Raw genomic sequence first — 22898 nt, forward strand, 5'->3', positions numbered from 1 at the left:
ATACGGTTCATAAAACTTGATGACACACAGGTTGACTGGAATAGAGTATCCAAATTCTGGCAAGATTTGTTTTAATTTTTCTGAGTCTGGTATGGTAAGAGACGGTATCACCTTACAAATGGAAGAGTTGAGTACCTAGAACAGTTGAGTCCCCTAGAAATCAGCTCCTGATATCCTGATGTTAAAGCATTTCCTCCACTAAGTGATAATTATACTTTTTGTCTGCAAAACTGTACAATGAATAAATTTGCTAATGACGCAAATGAAAAATTAATTTTTTTTTGTTATCGTAGCCATCCAAAAATTCAAAGACTTTATTTGTAGGAACAGAGTCAAAAAGTAAAAACAACAAGTTGGGGGCGAAAAAATATTCAGATTAGGAAAAGTTCAACAAAGTTTATCATTGAAATGAAATAGGATGCTGTACGAATATTTTGTGCTGCTTCCATTGTTTGCGTATATGCCAAATAGAATTTTTTGTATTCATGCATGCCTATCGCTGTTCTGTGATTTACATTTTTTATGTAAATTTATTGCTGAAAGTTATTCTAAAAGCGAAAAGCACTTTTGAAGGCACGAATAATAGCTTATTATGTGTCGGCATTTATGTCAAAACATATTGTGATTGCAAATTACTTCAAAGAATTTCCTCAACGATCCGTTCTTCTTTCTCTCTCTTTTGTGATACTTTATTCAATTTTCCTTTGTTTTGTATGCTTTTGAATTCAATTTGTTTTACATGATTTTGATATGGGAAAATGGATTTATGAGAATTTTGCCTTTGAATTCTATATTTTGTTGATAAACTAAATTAAAAGAGCTGCGTTCTGTCTTATTATAACTTAAAACATGATAAAGAAGAGACAATGAGAGTTTCGGTAATAATTTATGCAACAACTTTCGAAGAGTACTTGCAAGTACTTGCAAAATATACGAAAATGCAGAAAAACTTTGTGTTCCGTAAGAGAAATTTAATAATTTATTACGTAATCTTTGACAGGACCTTTATCAGAAATCTAATAAAATACCTGGCAGATGCGATTACAAATTAAACTGCTCAGCATTTATTGTTCAAAACCTGTTCAATCGCTTTATGAACGCCCTGTGATTCTGGTTGGTGTGACTCGAGTTGTCCGATTCGGAGTAATCTTAGACTCATTTATGCCTGAAGCTGCAATTTTCACATTTCTTATTCCATCCTTCAGAGTTATTTATAGCCATTAAAGATGTAACCTTAATTATAAGTAAATTCTTTGACTGCCTTAATTTTCAATTCCATCTCTAAATTATTGAATAAATTAATAATCATCTTTGAAAATAGACAAAAATTCAACCAAAAACTCATTTAATTAAAATAAATCCTGTGAAGAGTTCATATCTAATAATATAAAGTTAATAATGAGACATAGTAAAATTATCTTTTTTCACATGAAAAAAAAGCTTCATGCTTCAGATGCTTAAATAAGGAAATCATTCATTTAGGCATAAGCATAAAATCCAATTAGATTACCTATTTTTGTCTTCAACGTCTACACATCCTCAAAATTTTTTTTTGAAATTTATTCATACATAAATTGATGACAAGTTTATCTACTCAACTTTAATACTATTTTACATTGCCTTATAGAAGATTTAAGAGAGAAAATGTTATTTTAGAAAAAGAAGAGAAAATTATTTAGCAGGCTGTTGTTAAGAAGTAAGCTGTGTATATTCTCATTTTGACAGGATTAATTTTAGTATAAAGTTTAACACGTGTGATTTAAAATGTGAAGTGATGAACTCACTTTTGGGGTTATTTAGTTACCAGAGCAACAATAATCTCGAGTATCAAGACTGTTTAAAGGCTTTATAGAGCTCGACTTGACTCTAAATAAAATACGAGTCGACTTTGAGCTCTGATTTATACCTTTGGAGTAGGGTTTCTGAAAAACCGCGTTTTTCCAAAACCGCGGTTTTGCGGTTTTTCACAATTTCAATTTTCATACAAATGTATGAAATTTTTTGAAAAAATTTTAATTTGGAGTTTTATGCATAAAAGTATTGAATCTTTCTATTTTCCTCCATTTTATTTAGATTCAGTTCCAAATTGGTTGGTCAAATACTCAAAAAAATTATTTGTTGTAAAAACTTTTAAAATTAAAGTTTTTTTTAAAATTTTGCAAGATTTTAGTCCAGCTTTTCAAGTGAATAGAAATTTTTTATTAATTTTCGAATTTATCTTCAAAAATTTACATTTTGTGGATTTAAGCGAATTTTTTCAATACAAAATTCTAAAACTGCGGTTTTTTCATTCAAAACCGCGGTTTTTTAAAAACCGCATTTTAAGGTCAAAAAATGCGGTTTTGCGGTTTTTGGAAAACCGCTTCCAGAAACCCTACTTTGGAGTCATAGTTTTGAGTTGAGGAGCAATCGGATTCTTGGAGTTCTGTCAATTCTGCCATATCGGGCAGAATGTAACGCACTGTATGGTTTGTGATATGATTTGCCTTTTACAATAACCTGAGGCAATCTTTTGACGGATTTAAACTGATTTTTTAAAATTTCTAAGCTTATCAAACCCCCATTCATACACTCTCCCCCCACCTCCTCCCTTTTCAATGGTACAAGTATTTTAATCGATCCGAAATCCGGTACCAGGCCGTCGAGATTTTAGCAAAGTATCAGATTTACGCCGAATGTCAGAGGATCGTTTAATTGATTAGTCCATTTGCAATATTCAGTTCCAAACTATAACATCCCTGAAAATAATTCCCATGCCAATAATCAGATCAAATTGAAAAATTTGCAATTTAAATCAAATACTAGACTTCCTAAGTATGCACTTGAATTCAAACATACCGACATAAAATGGATGACAAAAGAACATCATCCAGCGCTTTACTTTTTTACCTCGTTTTTCTTAACTTGCTTTCTTGTCTGTCTGTCTGTCTGTCTATCTGTCTGTCTTGATCAAATCTTGCGATTGAATTTTCGACCACTTCTACTGCTCCAATCGAGCCGAAATTTTTTATGGATGTGTATTCTCGATGACAATACAATATTCAAGCATTTGTGAATCATAAAACTGCTTAGTTATGCTATAATTAATTAATTTTTAAAACAAGATTACGTATCACATACATTTTACGTACGTAATTTTTACGTAGTCTTTAAAAATCATATTTTTCAAAAATTCCAAGCCGGTCATGAGTTCAAGTCTCAAATTTTCCAACTTTTTTATCGTACTTTTTCAATTCTTTTTCATACTTTTTTGATAATTTATAATGTTTAAAGACAGAATTTTCCATTTTCACACTTTTCTAAGCTATTTTCCAATGTTTTCTTGGAGTTTAATATTTTTCATCACGCATTTTCACACAAAATTTTACTTTCGAAAAAACTATTCCTTGATTATCAGAAATCAAATTTAAATAAAAGCTAATATATAAATTTCTTGATAATAATAATAATTATAATAATAATATTAAATAACAACTTTTTGTTATTAATACTATGAATCGCCGAACATTAAATCAAATATTATATATCGTGGTGGCGTAATGGTTAGAGTGCATGTCATAGTAAACATGAGGTCATGAGTTCAAGACTAGGCATGAGCAGTATTTTTTTCGTCATTTTCTTTTTTTTGGATAATTTTTAGCGCATTTTTGAAACTTGTTTTCAAAAAGGTAGCTTAATAAATCACTTTGTCTGTTCGGCTGACGATAAAAACTTTTTATCTAGACATCGTAGAGAGCTCGGAATGGTTTTAAAAGATCAGTTCCATAAAGTTATTGCGGCCACGGGCATTTAAAAGTTTCAAATCAACGCATAAATGCTATAATTAACAATTTTTCATTTTCATATACAACAACAACACGTTTTTTCATTGTTTTGCAGTGTTTTTCAATGTTCTTCGATGTTTTAACAGTGTTTGCTTAAAAAAGTTTGAATTTTTTTGACCGTTATGAGATTTAAATTATGAAAATCCGTTAAATTATGAAATTCTTAAAAATCTTCTAGGATGACTTGGAATTTACTAGACCTTGTTTTGCGGGTCTGGAAGTCACCTGGATCCTACTGGATCTTGTTTTGTGGATCTGGAAGTGACCTGAATCCTACTGGATCTTGTTTTGTGGGTTTGGAATTGACCTTAATCCTACTGGATCTTGTTTTGTAGGTCTGGAAGTTAATTTTTAATCAATTACTGATCGCTGGGACAAAAATGCGCTTAAGTCCCTCGATCAATAACACGAGGACTTTTGTAATTTTTTGTTCATAAAATTCAATGTTTTGATTTGTACTAGCTTAGTTCTTCAAACTTATGCCAAGCGAAGCTTGGCCTATCGGTCTAGCTTAGTTCTTCAAACTTATGCCAAGCGAAGCTTGGCCTATCGGTCCAGCTTAGTTCTTCAAACTTATGCCAAGCGAAGCTTGGCCTATCGGTCCAGCTTAGTTCTTCAAACTTATGCCAAGCGAAGCTTGGCCTATCGGTCCAGCTTAGTTCTTCAAACTTATGCCAAGCGAAGCTTGGCCTATCGGTCCAGCTTAGTTCTTCAAACTTATGCCAAGCGAAGCTTGGCCTATCGGTCCAGCTTAGTTCTTCAAACTTTTGCAAGCGAAGCTTGGCCTATCGGTCTAGTTTAGTTCTTCAAACTTATGCCAAGCGAAGCTTGGCCTATCGGTCCAGCTTAGCTCTTCAAACTTATGCCAAGCGAAGCTTGGCCTATCGGTCCAGCTTAGTTCTTCAAACTTATGCCAAGCGAAGCTTGGCCTATCGGTCCAGCTTAGTTCTTCAAACTTATGCCAAGCGAAGCTTGGCCTATCGGTCCAGCTTAGTTCTTCAAACTTATGCCAAGCGAAGCTTGGCCTATCGGTCCAGCTTAGTTCTTCAAACTTTTGCAAGCGAAGCTTGGCCTATCGGTCTAGTTTAGTTCTTCAAACTTATGCCAAGCGAAGCTTGGCCTATCGGTCCAGCTTAGTTCTTCAAACTTATGCCAAGCGAAGCTTGGCCTATCGGTCCAGCTTAGTTCTTCAAACTTATGCCAAGCGAAGCTTGGCCTATCGGTCCAGCTTAGTTCTTCAAACTTATGCCAAGCGAAGCTTGGCCTATCGGTCCAGCTTAGTTCTTCAAACTTATGCCAAGCGAAGCTTGGCCTATCGGTCCAGCTTAGTTCTTCAAACTTATGCCAAGCGAAGCTTGGCCTATCGGTCCAGCTTAGTTCTTCAAACTTTTGCAAGCGAAGCTTGGCCTATCGGTCTAGTTTAGTTCTTCAAACTTATGCCAAGCGAAGCTTGGCCTATCGGTCCAGCTTAGTTCTTCAAACTTATGCCAAGCGAAGCTTGGCCTATCGGTCCAGCTTAGTTCTTCAAACTTATGCCAAGCGAAGCTTGGCCTATCGGTCCAGCTTAGTTCTTCAAACTTATGCCAAGCGAAGCTTGGCCTATCGGTCCAGCTTAGTTCTTCAAACTTTTGCAAGCGAAGCTTGGCCTATCGGTCTAGTTTAGTTCTTCAAACTTATGCCAAGCGAAGCTTGGCCTATCGGTCCAGCTTAGTTCTTCAAACTTATGCCAAGCGAAGCTTGGCCTATCGGTCCAGCTTAGTTCTTCAAACTTATGCCAAGCGAAGCTTGGCCTATCGGTCCAGCTTAGTTCTTCAAACTTATGCCAAGCGAAGCTTGGCCTATCGGTCCAGCTTAGTTCTTCAAACTTTTGCAAGCGAAGCTTGGCCTATCGGTCTAGTTTAGTTCTTCAAACTTATGCCAAGCGAAGCTTGGCCTATCGGTCCAGCTTAGTTCTTCAAACTTATGCCAAGCGAAGCTTGGCCTATCGGTCTAGCTTAGTTCTTCAAACTTATGCCAAGCGAAGCTTGGCCTATCGGTCTAGCTTAGTTCTTCAAACTTATGCCAAGCGAAGCTTGGCCTATCGGTCTAACTTAGTTCTTCAAACTTATGCCAAGCGAAGCTTGGCCTATCGGTCCAGCTTAGTTCTTCAAACTTATGCCAAGCGAAGCTTGGCCTATCGGTCCAGCTTAGTTCTTCAAACTTATGCCAAGCGAAGCTTGGCCTATCGGTCCAGCTTAGTTCTTCAAACTTATGCCAAGCGAAGCTTGGCCTATCGGTCTAGCTTAATTCTTCAAACTTATGCCAAGCGAAGCTTGGCCTATCGGTCTAGCTCAAACCTTCAAACATGTTCCAAGATTATCAAAATATTAAATTAAAGAATCATTTGACTAAAAAGTTGAAAATAAAATACTTTATAAAAAAAAACTTTTAAAAAAACCTCGTTTTTCGCGTAGACTAAAAAGTAAAAAATAACTTTTATTTTGTGCTGTAGAGAAATTGGTTTGAAAGTTGAGACAACACATGAATTACAAACATGTACCTTGACTTTATCGTATAGTTCTACAACTAAAAACGAGGGCGCCTGGTATCATAATTTTATCAAAGCTTCGCGCCCTCGTTTTTAGTTGTAGAACTATACGATAAAGTCAAGGTACATGTTTGTAATTCATGTGTTGTCTCAACTTTCAAACCAATTTCTCTACAGCACAAAATAAAAGTTATTTTTTACTTTTTAGTCTACGCGAAAAACGAGGTTTTTTTAAAAAGTTTTTTTTATAAAGTATTTTTTTCTTTTTGTTGCTATGCTGCTGACATCACAACTGAAATTTATGAGTTGTAAGAAGTAGACACAAAGAAAGAAGGAAGAAAAGAAAAGTTTGATGCCATTAAAAGAAATGTAAAACATTTGTGTGTTTTTACTGCTATTTGAAATGGATGGGCTGATTACAAATATACTCCAATGCTCGCAATTTTTTTTTTACTGCATAAATTTCCATAGTAACAGTAATTTATTTTGTTTGTTTTATTCCTCGACGTTGTTCCTCCTCGCTTCTGCTTAAAGAAAGCTTATAAAAAATGAATTTATTTGAGATTAATTATTATGGAAATCTGAATAAACATTTTTTTCTCATTTTCCTATTAAATCATGAGACTTGATGCTTATTGTTTTGTTATAAGAAAGACATCTGATACTAGCATCAATCATAAATATAAAGCTTTATGAGATATTTTAATTTATTATTTGATATCTTTGATAATAATAATGAATAATCCATTCAGTCCCGGGTGACACAAATTTAGAAAGCTTTGCCACAGAGCTTTGAGGGCGCTGCCAAAGCTCTTTTATTAACATTGAATGAAAGTCGTCTCTATTTGGCAGTATTGTGTAAGGCACACAGAAGCAGCTTCCATTTGTTGCAGCCTTCTTTATTTATGTCGGTCGGGACTAGTGCTTAAAGCTCGATATTAGTGCCTCTAATATCCGATATCAGAACTAATGTCTAGATCTCAGAATTAATGCCCGAGCGACACAAATGAATAAGGCTTTGCCATGTTGTTGTTAAGGCTACGTTTTATCTAGAAAATGAAAAATACCCTAGGGGCCAAGCTTCATATGCGCTGTTTTGCATGCATCAAATGAGAAGGGTGGTAGCTCAAAATAGTACAGGACAGGTATGGCTTAAAGCCGACATTTTTCATAATCAACTTGCACAAAAGCACCAGAAAAAGAGGCAAACTGAACTGAAATGTCTCAACCACCAAATTAGAATCTAATTTTTGCACAGCGCATATTTTTCATTCAAAATTATGCTAAGCAGCGAACTCAAAACAATGAAAGCCCGTCTCATTCTTATTTAATTCCCTCATCTCTTTTTCAAAGCATGCCATAAAGCTGACAGGATCTTTCAATGGCGATTTAATTGCCGTTTATTCGAATTTTATGCAAATTAACATCTATCTTTGTCCCAGACAATGAATTTCATTTAAATGACATGATTGACGTGAAGGACAAATGTGAATTAAATTTAATGACATAATCATGACATGATAATAACAATTTTAGAATTTTTAATGATGAAATGATTACGGTGGAACTGAAAAATTGTTTAAATTTGACTACGGCAATTTATAAATTAAATCAACGTGAATTTTTACGTCGTAAATACATTTATGATAGATATTGATGCGCAGATACAATATTATAGAAAGCACAGCACGTATGGTAGTATAATGAAGAAATTGTTAATCAAAATATTTGGGGTGTCACTGTGAATATTTGCTATACAATTTTCCCATATTTATCAGCCAACGTGAAGTTAATAAAATAATTTTTTTACAATCATTTGGTTGACTTGTTGATAAAATAATATTTTGAAAATATTCAGCAATGAAAACATCATTTGGTGACTGACATGCTCGATGAATTTTCGATTGATTTACACCAGCGGCATTTTTTTGCGTTCTTTAAAAATTTGCTTAGCATTAGAAAAAATTTTAGAGTCTCCACTAGCGACACTATTCAGTTGTGAAGTACATAATTGCTTTATTTATTATACAAGTTGAGTCGGACACCAGCTGTGTATTTTGCGGTATCAGGGGATACCATTAGAAGATATACACTTGATAATTGATCAGTTTCGGAGTTAGACTTCAGCTTAACATTTTTATTCCACACGCGACATACAGCATTTAGTATAAAAAGTGTCGCTCGGTCCTTAGTCTCGAGCTATGACGCCAATGTCTCATCCTGATACTTCTATTTTGAAGCACATTGTATGGGATGTGGAGAGTCGGTTCCCCCTCAATACACCACTGCAACCCACTTTATATATTCACAAATATTTACTACTTATGACAAAGACAAAAATTAAAGTTTTCTTATTATCTCATCTAAAGTGAAATTTATATAGGCAATAATATATACAATACATAAGAAATGAAAAAAGTGCTTTTAATTACATTATAAAAGCTTCCTCAAAGCTTTCTCACACACGACAACATGGCAAAAAGAAACTGTTTGCCAGGGGCGTAGTCAGAAAACATTGCAAGGGCGCCCGAACGGTTTTTTTGGAATTTAAAAAAAAAAGGATTTAAAATTTAAAAATAGAAAAAACGTTACAGAATTAACAGTTTTCCAATTCTCGGACGGGGGCCTATGACCCTAATACCTCCCCCCTGGCTACACCCCTGCTCTGTGCTTAGATGAGATGAAAAATATAATTTTTATCATTATCGCCATTAAGTACTTGAAACATTTTCATTCTCATGCCATACTGTATATTTTATATATACATTTTTTAATTCAAAGCACATCACGGAACATTGCAAATTTTTTCCCTCTTGCTTATGAGCGATTAAAAGAGATGAGATGAGAAAATTTAATTACAATATCTGGAAGTGATTTTTATTTTTATAACAAGGAAAATTTTCAAAGATTTTTTTTTTTTATAGAAAAATAAATAAAAAGTTTAAAAGTTGAAGGAAATTGACTTTTATGAACAAAATTGAAGCTTAAATGCTGTTTATTTTGGACTTTTCTGGATGATGAAATTATAAAATGACTGTGTTGTCAATGCTGTGAAAAGACGAGCTTTTAAGAAATTTATTTTTATTGATATTTCCGAATTTAATTCTGCAATTATGATTATTGACAATGAAAGGATTTACACTTGTTATTTGTATTTATGAACCTAATCCGAGCGACACATACTGAAATATTTCCACCACGGCGACGAAACGTCAGTGTCCTTTGAACTCAGTTTCAACCGCTTATTGGAACCTCCTAAATTTGACAAACGGTTGCTATTTGATTATAATCCGTGGTGGCAACACTACAATGTGTGTCGATCAGGTAAGTTAAACAAATCAGACTCAGAGTGTGACTGTCTCAACAACGACCCTTAATTTTTTACAATTTGTCGATTTAATGTCGAAAAACTCGAATTTGGGACAGCCCAAGATACTCTGATCAGACAAAGGAATCCGCCCAGAATACAAAAGCTATCATAATGCACTCTGAACTCATTGTGGCTTTTAAATCACAACCACATGAAACCAAAACGATGAAATCTGAATTTCAGTTGTGTATTTAAAATCAAATAATTTATCCTTGCCCACATCTGATACTTAAAATCTCACAGATACTTCTAGATACCCTGAACTTCAATCATCTTACATAAACTTATGACATCGGAAAAACTTCGATAGATAAGATAAATAATTTCTTTACAGTTTGTTTTGCTTTGTAAAAAGTATTGACAGCCAAGAAATAAATCGATATTGAACTCCTCCATAACAGCACTGATTGCTCATAACATTAAATAAAATGAGTTTAAAATCAGTTGAAATCTGTCGAATGCACAAGGCTCCATTTCATTTCGCAAGCAAACGGAGTTCAGAGTCTACTTTAGATCTTTATTGGCTTTGTCTGTTACTAGGTGCAGTTCAAGTCAATACAGGAGATAAGGGTGCAGCTATTGGCTCTCGAGATCGGAACCAAGAATTCGAAAAAAATCCCTTGTAGTCTCGGTTTCGGTCTCTGTGAATTTCGCCTATTTCCTCAACAATTCCTTGTTTTCAATTAATGGAACATTCGAAAATTAAGTAACATCCTGCCACCTTTGTAACCAAATCTCGAATCATAATTGGGACTTCTTTACAAAAATATAGGTCCCCCTCCACCAAACATTACTTAATTTCCAAATATTTACTAAGGTTGATCTTCAAACTTAATTAAAGTTTATTAAAGATCTAAATTAAATATTTAAAAGAAAATAAATACGAAATCCGAACAAGATTAAAAGTTTATTATTGAAAAGCTTCATAAAAACAAGCAGAACAGAAGAAAGCAAAAAAGTATGAAGATCAGTTATCATGAATAAAAGGTACTCAATTTGAATAATTGATTGAATAGAACGAGAGCATTTTTATTTTAGAGAAATTCATTATAGTGGTTTGGGGATTGTGTAGGAATGAATAATTATTAATCTCTGATGCGGATATCTGCAATGCTCTTTTTTTAATGGGTCAACAAATGCTTTTTATTGGGAATTATTTCTCAATTGGGTATATATCGATAAATATCAATTAAATATATATTTTGAGGGATTCTAAGCAATTAGTTCCATTTAGATATCGGAAATGAATACCTTTTTACCTCGTTTTTCTTAACTTGCTTTCTTGTCTGTCTGTCTGTCTGTCTATCTGTCTGTCTTGATCAAATCTTGCGATTGAATTTTCGACCACTTCTACTGCTCCAATCGAGCCGAAATTTTTTATGGACGTGTATTCTCGATGACAATACAATATTCAAGCATTTGTGAATCATAAAACTGCTTAGTTATGCTATAATTAATTAATTTTTAAAACAAGATTACGTATCACATAGATTTTACGTACGTAATATTTACGTAGTCTTTAAAAATTTTATTTTTCAAAAATTCCAAGCCGGTCATGAGTTCAAGTCTTAAATTTTCCAACTTTTTTTGTCGTACTTTTTCAATTCTTTTTCATACTTTCTTGATAATTTATAATGTTTAAAGACAGAATTTTCCATTTTCACACTTTTCTAAGCTATTTTCCAATGTTTTCTTGGAGTTTAATATTTTTCATCACGCATTTTCACACAAAATTTTACTTTCGAAATAACTATTCCTTGATTATCAGAAATCAAATTTAAATAAAAGCTAATATATAAATTTCTTGATAATAATAATAATTATAATAATAATATTAAATAACAACTTTTTGTTATTAATACTATGAATTGCCGTACATTAAAACAAAAATTATATGTCGTGGTGGCGTAATGGTTAGAGTGCAGGTCATAGTAAACATGAGGTCATGAGTTCAAGCCTAGGCATGAGCAAACTTTCTTTTTAGCATTTTCTTTTTTTTGATAATTTTGTGTTCTTTCATAAAATTCAATGTTTTGATTCTGTACAGGATTCTGTGCGGCCTATCGGTCTAGCTTAGCTCTTCAAATTTATGCCAAGCGAAGCTTGGCCTATCGGTATAGCTTAGCTCTTCAAACTTATGCCAAGCGAAGCTTGGCCTATCGGTATAGCTTAGTTCTTCAAACTTATGCCAAGCGAAGCTTGGCCTATCGGTATAGCTCTTCAAACTTATGCCAAGCGAAGCTTGGCCTATCGGTATAGCTTAGTTCTTCAAACTTATGCCAAGCGAAGCTTGGCCTATCGGTCTAGCTTAGTTCTTCAAACTTATGCCAAGCGAAGCTTGGCCTATCGGTCTAGCTTAGTTCTTCAAACTTATGCCAAGCGAAGCTTGGCCTATCGGTATAGTTTAGTTCTTCAAACTTATGCCAAGCGAAGCTTGGCCTATCGGTCTAGCCTTAGTTCTTCAAACTTATGCCAAGCGAAGCTTGGCCTATCGGTATAGCTTAGTTCTTCAAACTTATGCCAAGCGAAGCTTGGCCTATCGGTCTAGCTTAGTTCTTCAAACTTATGCCAAGCGAAGCTTGGCCTATCGGTCTAGCTTAGTTCTTCAAACTTATGCCAAGCGAAGCTTGGCCTATCGGTCTAGCTTAGTTCTTCAAACTTATGCCAAGCGAAGCTTGGCCTATCGGTCTAGCTTAGTTCTTCAAACTTATGCCAAGCGAAGCTTGGCCTATCGGTCTAGCTTTAGTTCTTCAAACTTATGCCAAGCGAAGCTTGGCCTATCGGTCTAGCTTAGTTCTTCAAACTTATGCCAAGCGAAGCTTGGCCTATCGGTCTAGCTTAGTTCTTCAAACTTATGCCAAGCGAAGCTTGGCCTATCGGTCTAGCTTAGTTCTTCAAACTTATGCCAAGCGAAGCTTGGCCTATCGGTCTAGCTTAGTTCTTCAAACTTATGCCAAGCGAAGCTTGGCCTATCAGTCTAGCTTAGTTCTTCAAACTTATGCCAAGCGAAGCTTGGCCTATCGGTCTAGCTTAGTTCTTCAAACTTATGCCAAGCGAAGCTTGGCCTATCGGTCTAGTTTAGTTCTTCAAACTTATGCCAAGCGAAGCTTGGCCTATCGGTCTAGCTTAGTTCTTCAAACTTATGCCAAGCGAAGCTTGGCCTATCGGTCTAGCTTAGTTCTTCAAACTTATGCCAAGCGAAGCTTGGCCTATCGGTCTAGTTTAGTTCTTCAAACTTATGCCAAGCGAAGCTTGGCCTATCGGTCTAGCTTAGTTCTTCAAACTTATGCCAAGCGAAGCTTGGCCTATCGGTCTAGCTTAGTTCTTCAAACTTATGCCAAGCGAAGCTTGGCCTATCGGTCTAGCTTAGTTCTTCAAACTTATGCCAAGCGAAGCTTGGCCTATCGGTCTAGCTTAGTTCTTCTTCAAACTTATGCCAAACTTATGCCAAACGAAGCTTGGCCTATCGGTCTAGCTTAGTTCTTCAAACTTATGCCAAGCGAAGCTTGGCCTATCGGTCTAGCTTAGTTCTTCAAACTTATGCCAAACGAAGCTTGGCCTATCGGTCTAGCTTAGTTCTTCAAACTTATGCCAAACGAAGCTTGGCCTATCGGTCTAGCTTAGTTCTTCAAACTTATGCCAAGCGAAGCTTGGCCTATCGGTCTAGCTTAGTTCTTCAAACTTATGCCAAGCGAAGCTTGGCCTATCGGTCTAGCTTAGTTCTTCAAACTTATGCCAAGCGAAGCTTGGCCTATCGGTCTAGCTTAGTTCTTCAAACTTATGCCAAGCGAAGCTTGGCCTATCGGTCTAGCTTAGTTCTTCAAACTTATGCCAAGCGAAGCTTGGCCTATCGGTCTAGCTTAGTTCTTCAAACTTATGCCAAACGAAGCTTGGCCTATCGGTCTAGCTTAGTTCTTCAAACTTATGCCAAGCGAAGCTTGGCCTATCGGTCTAGCTTAGTTCTTCAAACTTATGCCAAGCGAAGCTTGGCCTATCGGTCTAGCTTAGTTCTTCAAACTTATGCCAAGCGAAGCTTGGCCTATCGGTCTAGCTTAGTTCTTCAAACTTATGCCAAGCGAAGCTTGGCCTATCGGTCTAGCTTAGTTCTTCAAACTTATGCCAAGCGAAGCTTGGCCTATCGGTCTAGCTTAGTTCTTCAAACTTATGCCAAAAACTTGGCCTATCGGTCTAGCTCAAACCTTCAAACATGTTCCAAGATTATCAAAATATTAAATTAAAGAATCATTTGACTAAAAAGTTGAAAATAAAATACTTTATAAAAAAAAACTTTTAAAAACCTCGTTTTTCGCGTAGACTAAAAAGTAAAATAACTTTTATTTTGTGCTGTTGAGAAATTGGTTTGAAAGTTGAGACCACACATGAATTACAAACATACCTTGACTTTATCGTATAGTTCTACAACTAAAAACGAGGGCGCCTGGTATCAGAATTTTATCAAAGCTTCGCGCCCTCGTTTTTAGTTGTAGAACTATACGATAAAGTCAAGGTACATGTTTGTAATTCATGTGTGGTCTCAACTTTCAAACCAATTTCTCAACAGCACAAAATAAAAGTTATTTTTTACTTTTTAGTCTACGCGAAAAACGAGGTTTTTTTAAAAAGTTTTTTTTTATAAAGTATTTTTTGAATTCAAGGACAATCTGTCTTGTTGGGTTCAATTAGAATTTCAAACCTAATGACAATAATCGCTGACATTTAGCATTGAACGAACTGTAAGATACAGCCAAAAACTACACACCTACTCATTTAAAACGCAGGACATGAAGGCCTAAGGCTCATGGCCGAACTCTTCTTTGTGGTTAAATATACATACCTACCATACCCTAACACCCAAAGAGCATGCTTTCGAGAGCTCGCTTCCCTTAAATACACTAGATGGACATGTTTGTAAGCATTACTCTTAGCTTACTTTGCATTTGAGAACTCTGTTATTTACCTCCTAGAGATAGTAAAAAGCCAATAATATTTTTTACTACAAAAGCATTAAAATATCCCTCAAAAGTCTCAAACTTGATCTTCTTCAATCATAATACGGAAATTTGAATTGATCCTTCACCACCCACGAAGCTTTTAAGTGGTCTGACCATAACTTCCTTCACAAAAATTTGTTCTCTCTGATCTGTAAACTTGTACCAAATTATCTCTAACATCCCATCTTAATGTCAAACATGAATTGGTACAACAAAATTCTGAGAGAAGTCCTTCCTCATCATCAAACATCCTTTGAGTTCTTTTATGTGTGGATGTCGGTTTTTTTGTATTTTTAGTTACATAACATCGAAATTATATTTTCAACGCATGAACTCATACCTAATGTCCTTTCATATAAATTTTAATGTTTGAGCTTTTTTATGATGAAGCTATAAAGTTAAATTACTAAATTTATTCTTCTTTTTCTTTGCGTGTTTGGGATTAAAAAAAAAATGATGAGTTTGATGTGGAAATATGATGGGAAGTAGGAAGTGAAGTAACAAAATAGAATTATGAACTGTTAAAAAATCACGTCCAATTTTTACTGATAAAGAGAGCTAAAATTAGACTTGATCTATAAGCCACTTCATACCCGAGCGACACACATGAAGAAAGCTCAGCCATGGAGCTTTAAAAGGATTCACCAAAAATATTTTATTAGCACCAAATGGAAGTAGGCTCAGCATGGTCAGTCATATGGCAGTTTTGCAGCTATATGTAAATATATAAATATATATAGTAAATAAATAAATAATAATAATAAATAATAATATATGTCAATTTGACAGCAATATGGCAATTTCGTTATAGAGCATCCATGTAGCATCCATATGTAGCATAAGGCAGTCTAATGACAATTTGGGAGCTTTATGGCTATTAGCTAGCCACATGGCAATTTGCTAGCCTTATTGGAATTTTGAAGCCATATGGGAATTTGGCAATCATATGTCAATTTACAGCCATTTAACAATTTAACAGCCATGTAGGCTTATGGTCAAGCCGAACGGCTATTAGGCAGTCATATGAACATTTGATAGCAATATGACCATATGTCAGTCACATGTATGCCACACTAATACAACTTCCATTTAGTGCTAATAAAAAAGCTTTAAGTAGAGAGAAGCTTTTGTGTCGCTCGGAATACATGTGATAGAGTTGGCTATGAAACTAATTTTTTGAATGACGTCATTCTTGAATAACCTTTAAGAAAGAATATTTAAAAGTCATTCATAAAGCCCACACACGAAAGTTAGTTAAGGGTTTTTAATAAGATGAAATTAAAACTTTAAAATGACATCAAAAGGAATGCGAATGTGTGCGTGCATTGCCATAGCAAAGTTTTCATTAATCAAAAAATTTCAGAGACGTTTTGAATGAAATACTCTTACAATTAATTACATCTACATCCTACATTCATCAAAATTCGAGTCTTTAAATTCCTGCCTACGCCAAGAAATAAAATGAATGATTTCTTCATAAGCCTGAAGATTAGCCTCATTTTTTGGAAAAACTTTTGATCTAACATAAAGCACATTCCAAAGGACAAAAAATTGAGCAATCATTCTTAAGGTTAAAAAGCTTCTTTTATTATGATGAAAAGTTTATGAACTGTGAAATTCCGATCTATGAACATTAAATTTACAGCAGTCTCTAATTTTATTACATACTTTTTATAAAACTTTTTAGACGAACCTTTTTCCTGTGTCTTCTTATTTTCGATGTCGGAAGGAAGCAAGATTCATCAATATTAAATTTGATTATTATGTTAAAAGTTTCAATACGGAACATTGTATTTTTCCAATAATTTTCCCGAGAGGAACAGGTTGTGTCGAGTTATATCCTTGACTTCACTTGATTCATAGCAAGTTCCACTAGAGTCCTGAGTGGACAAAATACGTTACAGCTAGTTATTGCACGTTTTGATATGAACTGTATGCCGTGTATGGTTTCAGCCGAGCCTATACACCAAGTTGTGCAACAGGTTGCCCACCTCCGAATTAGTGACCAGTTCTAACGGTTTTTGTCCGATTTCGGAGCTCTATAGACATCTATATCGAATATTCTTTAAGATTACCTTTGATCCATCTAATGTGCTGAACGGCACAACGAAACGAATTGCGTAACTCGCCGTTAAATGTGTCAAAATTATCCGTCTTGATGCCTTCAGGACAACATCGTGTGTTACCGTCAATATGGTGACGTAGCATTGCTACAGCGAACACGTTGTGCTGTTCAGATGTTATTTTCGAGTTTGTTGTTCGAAAACATTATTGTGGCAACATTTATGGTTTTATAATATCTGCTCAAATTCTTCAAATTCTATTAAGCTAACGAGGAGAACGATTTGAAAGATATCAGAACCACCAGTGTATTTCTACGTACTTTTTGAAGATTTACCATCAACACGATGACAAAACAGTACCTAGAATACCCCTAACAAGAATATACTTCAACGACACCAAAAACTGATCTTGCCTTTTTGGGTCCTACACTGTGTCGCCCGGGATTTTTAAGAGTGCTTCATCGATACCGCACATCCCAAACATTGTTAATTAAATAAAAATCCTTTCGCAAACCAACAAATTTATGATTCTTTATTCTATCGAACAGTAAATTACGATATAATCAGATAAATGTTTTCTTACCGCATTCCTTTAACTGTCGTAATCCGCAATGTAAATTTACAAAAGGAGGGAAAATGCTTTGTCGATTGTTTGCTTTTCAAGTTGAAAGTGTGAGCAGTAAAACCATGGTTTTTTGTGTGCTGATAAAAATAGGAAATTTAATACAATCTAAAGTTGTGTTTTCTGTGACAATGCATTGTGGTTGAAAGATCTGGAAATTGAATAAGTTTTAAATTGATTTTCTTTTTGGGGGATTTATAGGGCATGATTGAATTTAACTTTTATAGAGTACAATTGAATTTTGATTGGGAGACAACTTGGTAGTTTGATGAGACTTGTTCTTTAATTGATCGAAATAGTTTTCGAAGCCAACCCAACTGGAACAAATTATTCATGATAGTCAAGTGGATGTCATTTGGCAACCAAGTAGTCATTTTCATGTTAAGTGCCATATACTCATTTGCATGCTCGTTTAGGTGAGTGTCTTCCATAGTTGGCAGGGCTCCAATGTGGAGGCGCCTCCATTGGAGTCCGGACTCCCAAAAAATAAACTTTTAGAGTCCAGACTTCAAAGTCCTGTCCACTCTGGGTGTCATTGTCTGTTTAGGCTGGATGCTCTGTGGTCACTTGTTATGCCATTCTGACTGGACATTCTATCGCAAGTTCCACATATGAAAAAGTTCGTTACTAAACATAAGATCGACTAATCACAACCTGTTCTCCTATGGTTTGATAAGCAAATATTACCAAGGTTATGCTGATTATCACTATCAATTTGAATGTCAATAAAACGATATGACATTTCAATTATTCACAGCATCGATCGATTTACACTAGGTGCATATCATGTAGCTTTGCCAACATTATTGCGTCTATCGGATTGGCCTTATTCGGCATTCAATTATGTCCCGAACGACACAAATGAAGACCTCTTTTGTTACTACCAAATGGAAATCGTCTCATTTTTTTTTTTTTTTTTTTTTTTATTTGATTCAGTTTCATATTTTAGTTTATTCAAACTGTTTAATACTTTGCTTATTAACTAATTTAATTTAATTTATAAAGTGTAAGCGAATAGTTTATGACGTATCGTACCACAGTTGCTGTATGTATAGGTATTCTCTATATCTTGTTTTAAAAATGTTCAAACTGGATTTTGACGTCCACTGCTTCTTGGCGGAGACTTCTTCATTAGTGCTGCTTGGGTTACGTTTAATTTTCAGTGGAGAGGGATTATCAAGGATTTTGTAACACCTTGCTTCGTGCAAGTAACATTTTTTAATGGAAAATAAGCAACAAAGGGAAGATAAGATTTTAAAATTTCTTGTTTTGCGTTCCGCAATAAATGAGTGATCCCTGAAGCAACCTCTTTGTTTGTTTAAAAAAGGTTTAATAAATATTTATTTGAATTTAAGGCCTTCTCTAACTTTAAAAATGATTTATGATAGCAAACACTAAAGGGTGAAAACAGTATGCCATGACATGTGACGTCAATAGTAAAAATTTAATATTAATTTTCTTTTCATTTATTTTTCTTGTTCTGCTTCCACACAGTAAAAAAGCCATTCACAAAATAAATTCAATGAACTTTAAAAGCCATAACTCAAACTTGTACCTAACATAAAAAAAACCTCAGACATAAACTCATTAAAATATCTAACCACTCAACATTTTCATTTTCATTTTACAGTAACAGAAGGAAAAATTATCATAACTCACAGCAATAAGAAGAAGAAATAGAATATTCAGTGTAAACAATAGACAATTGAAACCGTGACCCATTTAACAATATTGGACATCTTTAAAGTGAATTTGTAACAGCTGATGCGGGTACTAAACATTGTAATTTTCAAAAAAAAGAAGTAAATTTTGGTTTTAAAATTCAAATTGCACGCGCCATTTGCATGCCCATAATAAAATATGTAAATTAAGTTTGTGTGCTAATGACAAAGTACGTACTACATAATCAGTATCAATAAAACACGAGAGGGATAAGCCACAAAAAGGAAAAAAGAAAAAGATTGTGAATAGAAAAGTGGAAATGACAATTTAGTGAATGAAAAGGTTTTGGTCAGATGCAGTATTAATTAAAAACAAGAAATAATTATCAAAAGTGAACCCAAGAAGGTGTAAACGATTGAAAAAAAGAAATTAATTAAAATTCTACAGAGAAATAGTCGTTGAATATTGCGCATATTGAAATCAATCAATAAGAGCAGCAGCGGTAAAAAGGAAAGCAGAGGAAGAAATAAAAAAAATTCAATTATTCATTCGGGTGGCAGGTCTGAATGCGATGATTTATCAAAATGTGGACGTACATGATGGCAGCAGCCCGAGGTGATCGAGCAACGTCAATAATACAGGCACGACAAAACGCCAGACATGAAGAGAATCTCTCAAGGTAAATGAAAAGTTTATGTTTTTAAAAATTGGCATCTAGAATCAGAGTTGGAATTAAGAATGCAATATCCAGGTAAGAAGCCTTTAATGTCTCACGGCACATTTTGGTGGTAAACCTCGATCGAAACCGTACAGAGCATATGGTTTATGGCATATCTAGTTTACTCACCTCTGTCTTTAAGTTAGCTACTTGGTATATCTCAGGTATTACAATTTGACAGCTCATTTGATGGCCATGCAACTGTGTATTGCACTTTTTAAGAAGACTCAGACCAAGATTCAATATCTGCAGAACAGAAGCTCTGTTACATAAGGGCGTTAAATCTGACTTTGCAGATCAATTGTGGGAAACCTTTATACGCCACGCCGCAATATCTTGATCATAAGCCATGACAGGACATACGGTTAGTTTCACTTTCAAATAATTCCGGCGACGCACTAATGTGCCGCGGCACACAGTTCGGACAACACTGTTGTAAATGGTACAAGATCACATGAACGATCAAAGGACACTTAGAAGGAGGCTGTTGACGGAAATTTGATATTGAAAATTGGAAGACGGTACCATCTGAGGAAGGCCATCGATCACAATTTTCAGATAAGAGTCTAAACCATGCTCTCAACTTCACAAGCTACGAGTCCAAATCCCTGCAACTCAACTCTGATTTAATATAATTATTCTACTTTGTAGCAAAAAAGCTTACTTAATTAATTAATTCATTTAATTGTCAATTTCCATTTGCACAATTTTTTTTCTCAATTCACATTAATCGTTCGCTTCTGTTTTTTTCTCAATCTATTCATTGCAGATTACCACAAACAAATTATTCTCATCGCATACCCAGAATACCGTATCAAACAACGCCATTTACAATTGATCCATCAGCACGCAGCACTCAAACATTTGCACAACGTTATGGTGTATCACCGCCTCACTCGCCTGATGATACATATGGTAATGAATATTCACTTGATGGTAAAAATGGAAAACGTTATCAAAAATCATCGAAAGTGTCAAAAGAGCACCGGAGGGATGCTCAAAAGGCTGTGATAAAAGAAAGTGTTGGCATTTGTAGTGAAAATGAGCAAAATAGCAAAAGCTTTCTACCGAATTCGTTTGATGTTGAACTGCTTCAGGTGAGTTATGGTCCTTAATTAAGAACCTTTTTTTTGAATTAAATCATAAAATCATCGAAAACATTAGCTATGTTGGATGATTTAAGTCATTTCATTTACGGATCTACGGAATATGATTATACTGATTTGTCATCAAGCTTTAATTTTGGGTATATACTTTGCATCAACGTTGTATGCTTCTGATTGATATGACAAATGACAATTTTTTAATTCAGTCATGCAAAGCGAAACGTGCTTGATGTTCATAAATGTGAAAAGCTTACTGATGCTTATGATTTTACTTTTCATATGAAACTTTTGTTCCTCTTTTTTGCGCACTGGATATTTGACGTGTTTTTAACAAACTTGTGACATAACTATGGATATCTCGGTAGTTTTCATGAACTATTGTTTTAGTTCAAATGTATGGATTTTACAGAAGTAGCTTCACATTTGCTTGTTTAAAGACAATAAAATTGTTTACTAATAGTTTGAAGCCAGATCCTCAATTTTCATTTTATGAGGACATAACTCTATGGAAATTAAAATTTTTTGTTTTGAACCTTGAAAGGTAAATTCTGGCTTAAATTGGCTAATTGATCCAAAATCTGACATCGTTCAGACGTGAATCTGGCATATTGTAGGGTTTTCAATACCGAACCAAATTTTCAATACCGGTATTTCGGTATTGAAAAATCTCAATACCGGTATACCGGTATCATACCGGTATTCAAAATTAAGACAAAATTGCTGTCTCAGGTCACGAAATTGGTGAAATTTTGCTTTTCTGACATTTTTCCGATAATTAAAATCTTTAATCAATCTTCAAACCGTTTCAAAATATCATTTTAAGTATGTAAAAAACCTTAAAAAATTGTTTCCTTTTTAGAAAAAATTTAAAGTTTTCCATATGAAAGGACAAATTTTTCGATATTATTGGAACTATTTTTCACATGTTCATATGAATGGGTTTATAATTGCAAAAAAATTAACCAACCCTAAGCAGACAAAAATTCGTTATAACTAACTAATAGCAAGTTAATGTGCACTTGATGACTAGTTTTAACGTATCAGAAATAACACTCAGAAATAATATTACACATCATTTTACCTCGTTTTTACATCGTTTTTCTTAACTTGCTTTCTTGTCTGTCTGTCTGTCTATCTGTCTGTCTTGATCAAATCTTGCGATTGAATTTTCGACCACTTCTACTGCTCCAATCGAGCCGAAATTTTTTATGGATGTGTATTCTCGATGACAATACAATATTCAAGCATTTGTGAATCATAAAATTGCTTAGTTATGCTATAATTAATTAATTTTTAAAATAAGCTTACGTATTACGTACATTTTACGTACGTAATTTTTACGTAGGCCTAAAAAATTTTATTTTTCAAAAATTCCAATCCGGCCATGTGTTCAAGTCTCAAATTTTCCAACTTTTTTTGTCGTACTTTTTCAATTCTTTTTGTACTTTTTTGATAGTTCATGCTATTTTATGATAAAAATTTCCATTTTCACACTTCTCTAAGCTATTTCCAATGTTTCCTTGGAGTTTAATATTTTTCATCACGCATTTTCACAGAAAATTTTAATTTTTTGAAAAGTGTCGAAAAAACTATTACTTAATTATTAGAAATCAAATTTATATTAAAGTTAATATATAAATTTCTTGATAATAATTATAAAAATAATATCAAATAAATACTTTTTTATTAATATCATAAATTGCCATTCGTCAAATATTTATAATATGTCGTGGTGGCGAAATAGTCAGAGTGCAGGTTTCAGTATACATTAGGTCATGAGTTCAAGCCTATTCATGAGCAAACTTTTTTTTTAGCATTTTCTATTTTTGGATAATTTTGTGTTCTTTAATCATAAAATTCAAGCGAAGTGGAGTCCGACACTCCTGTGACCTAATAAAAGTCGGGCGAACGAAGCGAAGCGAAGTGGAGTCCGACACTACTGTGACCTAATAACAGTCGGGCGAACGAAGCGAAGCGAAGTGGAGTCCGACACCACTGTGACCTAATAACAGTCG

At 34.4% G+C, this 22898-nt stretch overlaps 1 protein-coding gene across 1 annotated transcript in view; it reads left to right on the forward strand.

The window, feature by feature from the left end:
* LOC139092487 (uncharacterized) overlaps positions 1 to 20874 on the forward strand; it is a gene marked incomplete at its 3' end in the record, with an annotated part of 36566 nt that extends 15692 nt beyond the window's left edge. Inside the window, exons 2-3 of the mRNA XM_070642897.1 lie at positions 19028 to 19738; positions 20547 to 20874. Of these exons, the coding sequence (XP_070498998.1) occupies positions 19644 to 19738; positions 20547 to 20874 (423 nt within the window). The remainder of the gene's footprint in view (positions 1 to 19027; positions 19739 to 20546) is intronic.
* Positions 20875 to 22898: the final 2024 nt, after the last annotated feature.

Source organism: Chironomus tepperi, unplaced genomic scaffold (genome assembly GCF_022539635.2).
Source record: "Chironomus tepperi strain 1889 unplaced genomic scaffold, CSIRO-AGI_Ctep_v1 contig_301, whole genome shotgun sequence".
Lineage (NCBI taxonomy): Eukaryota > Metazoa > Arthropoda > Insecta > Diptera > Chironomidae > Chironomus > Chironomus tepperi.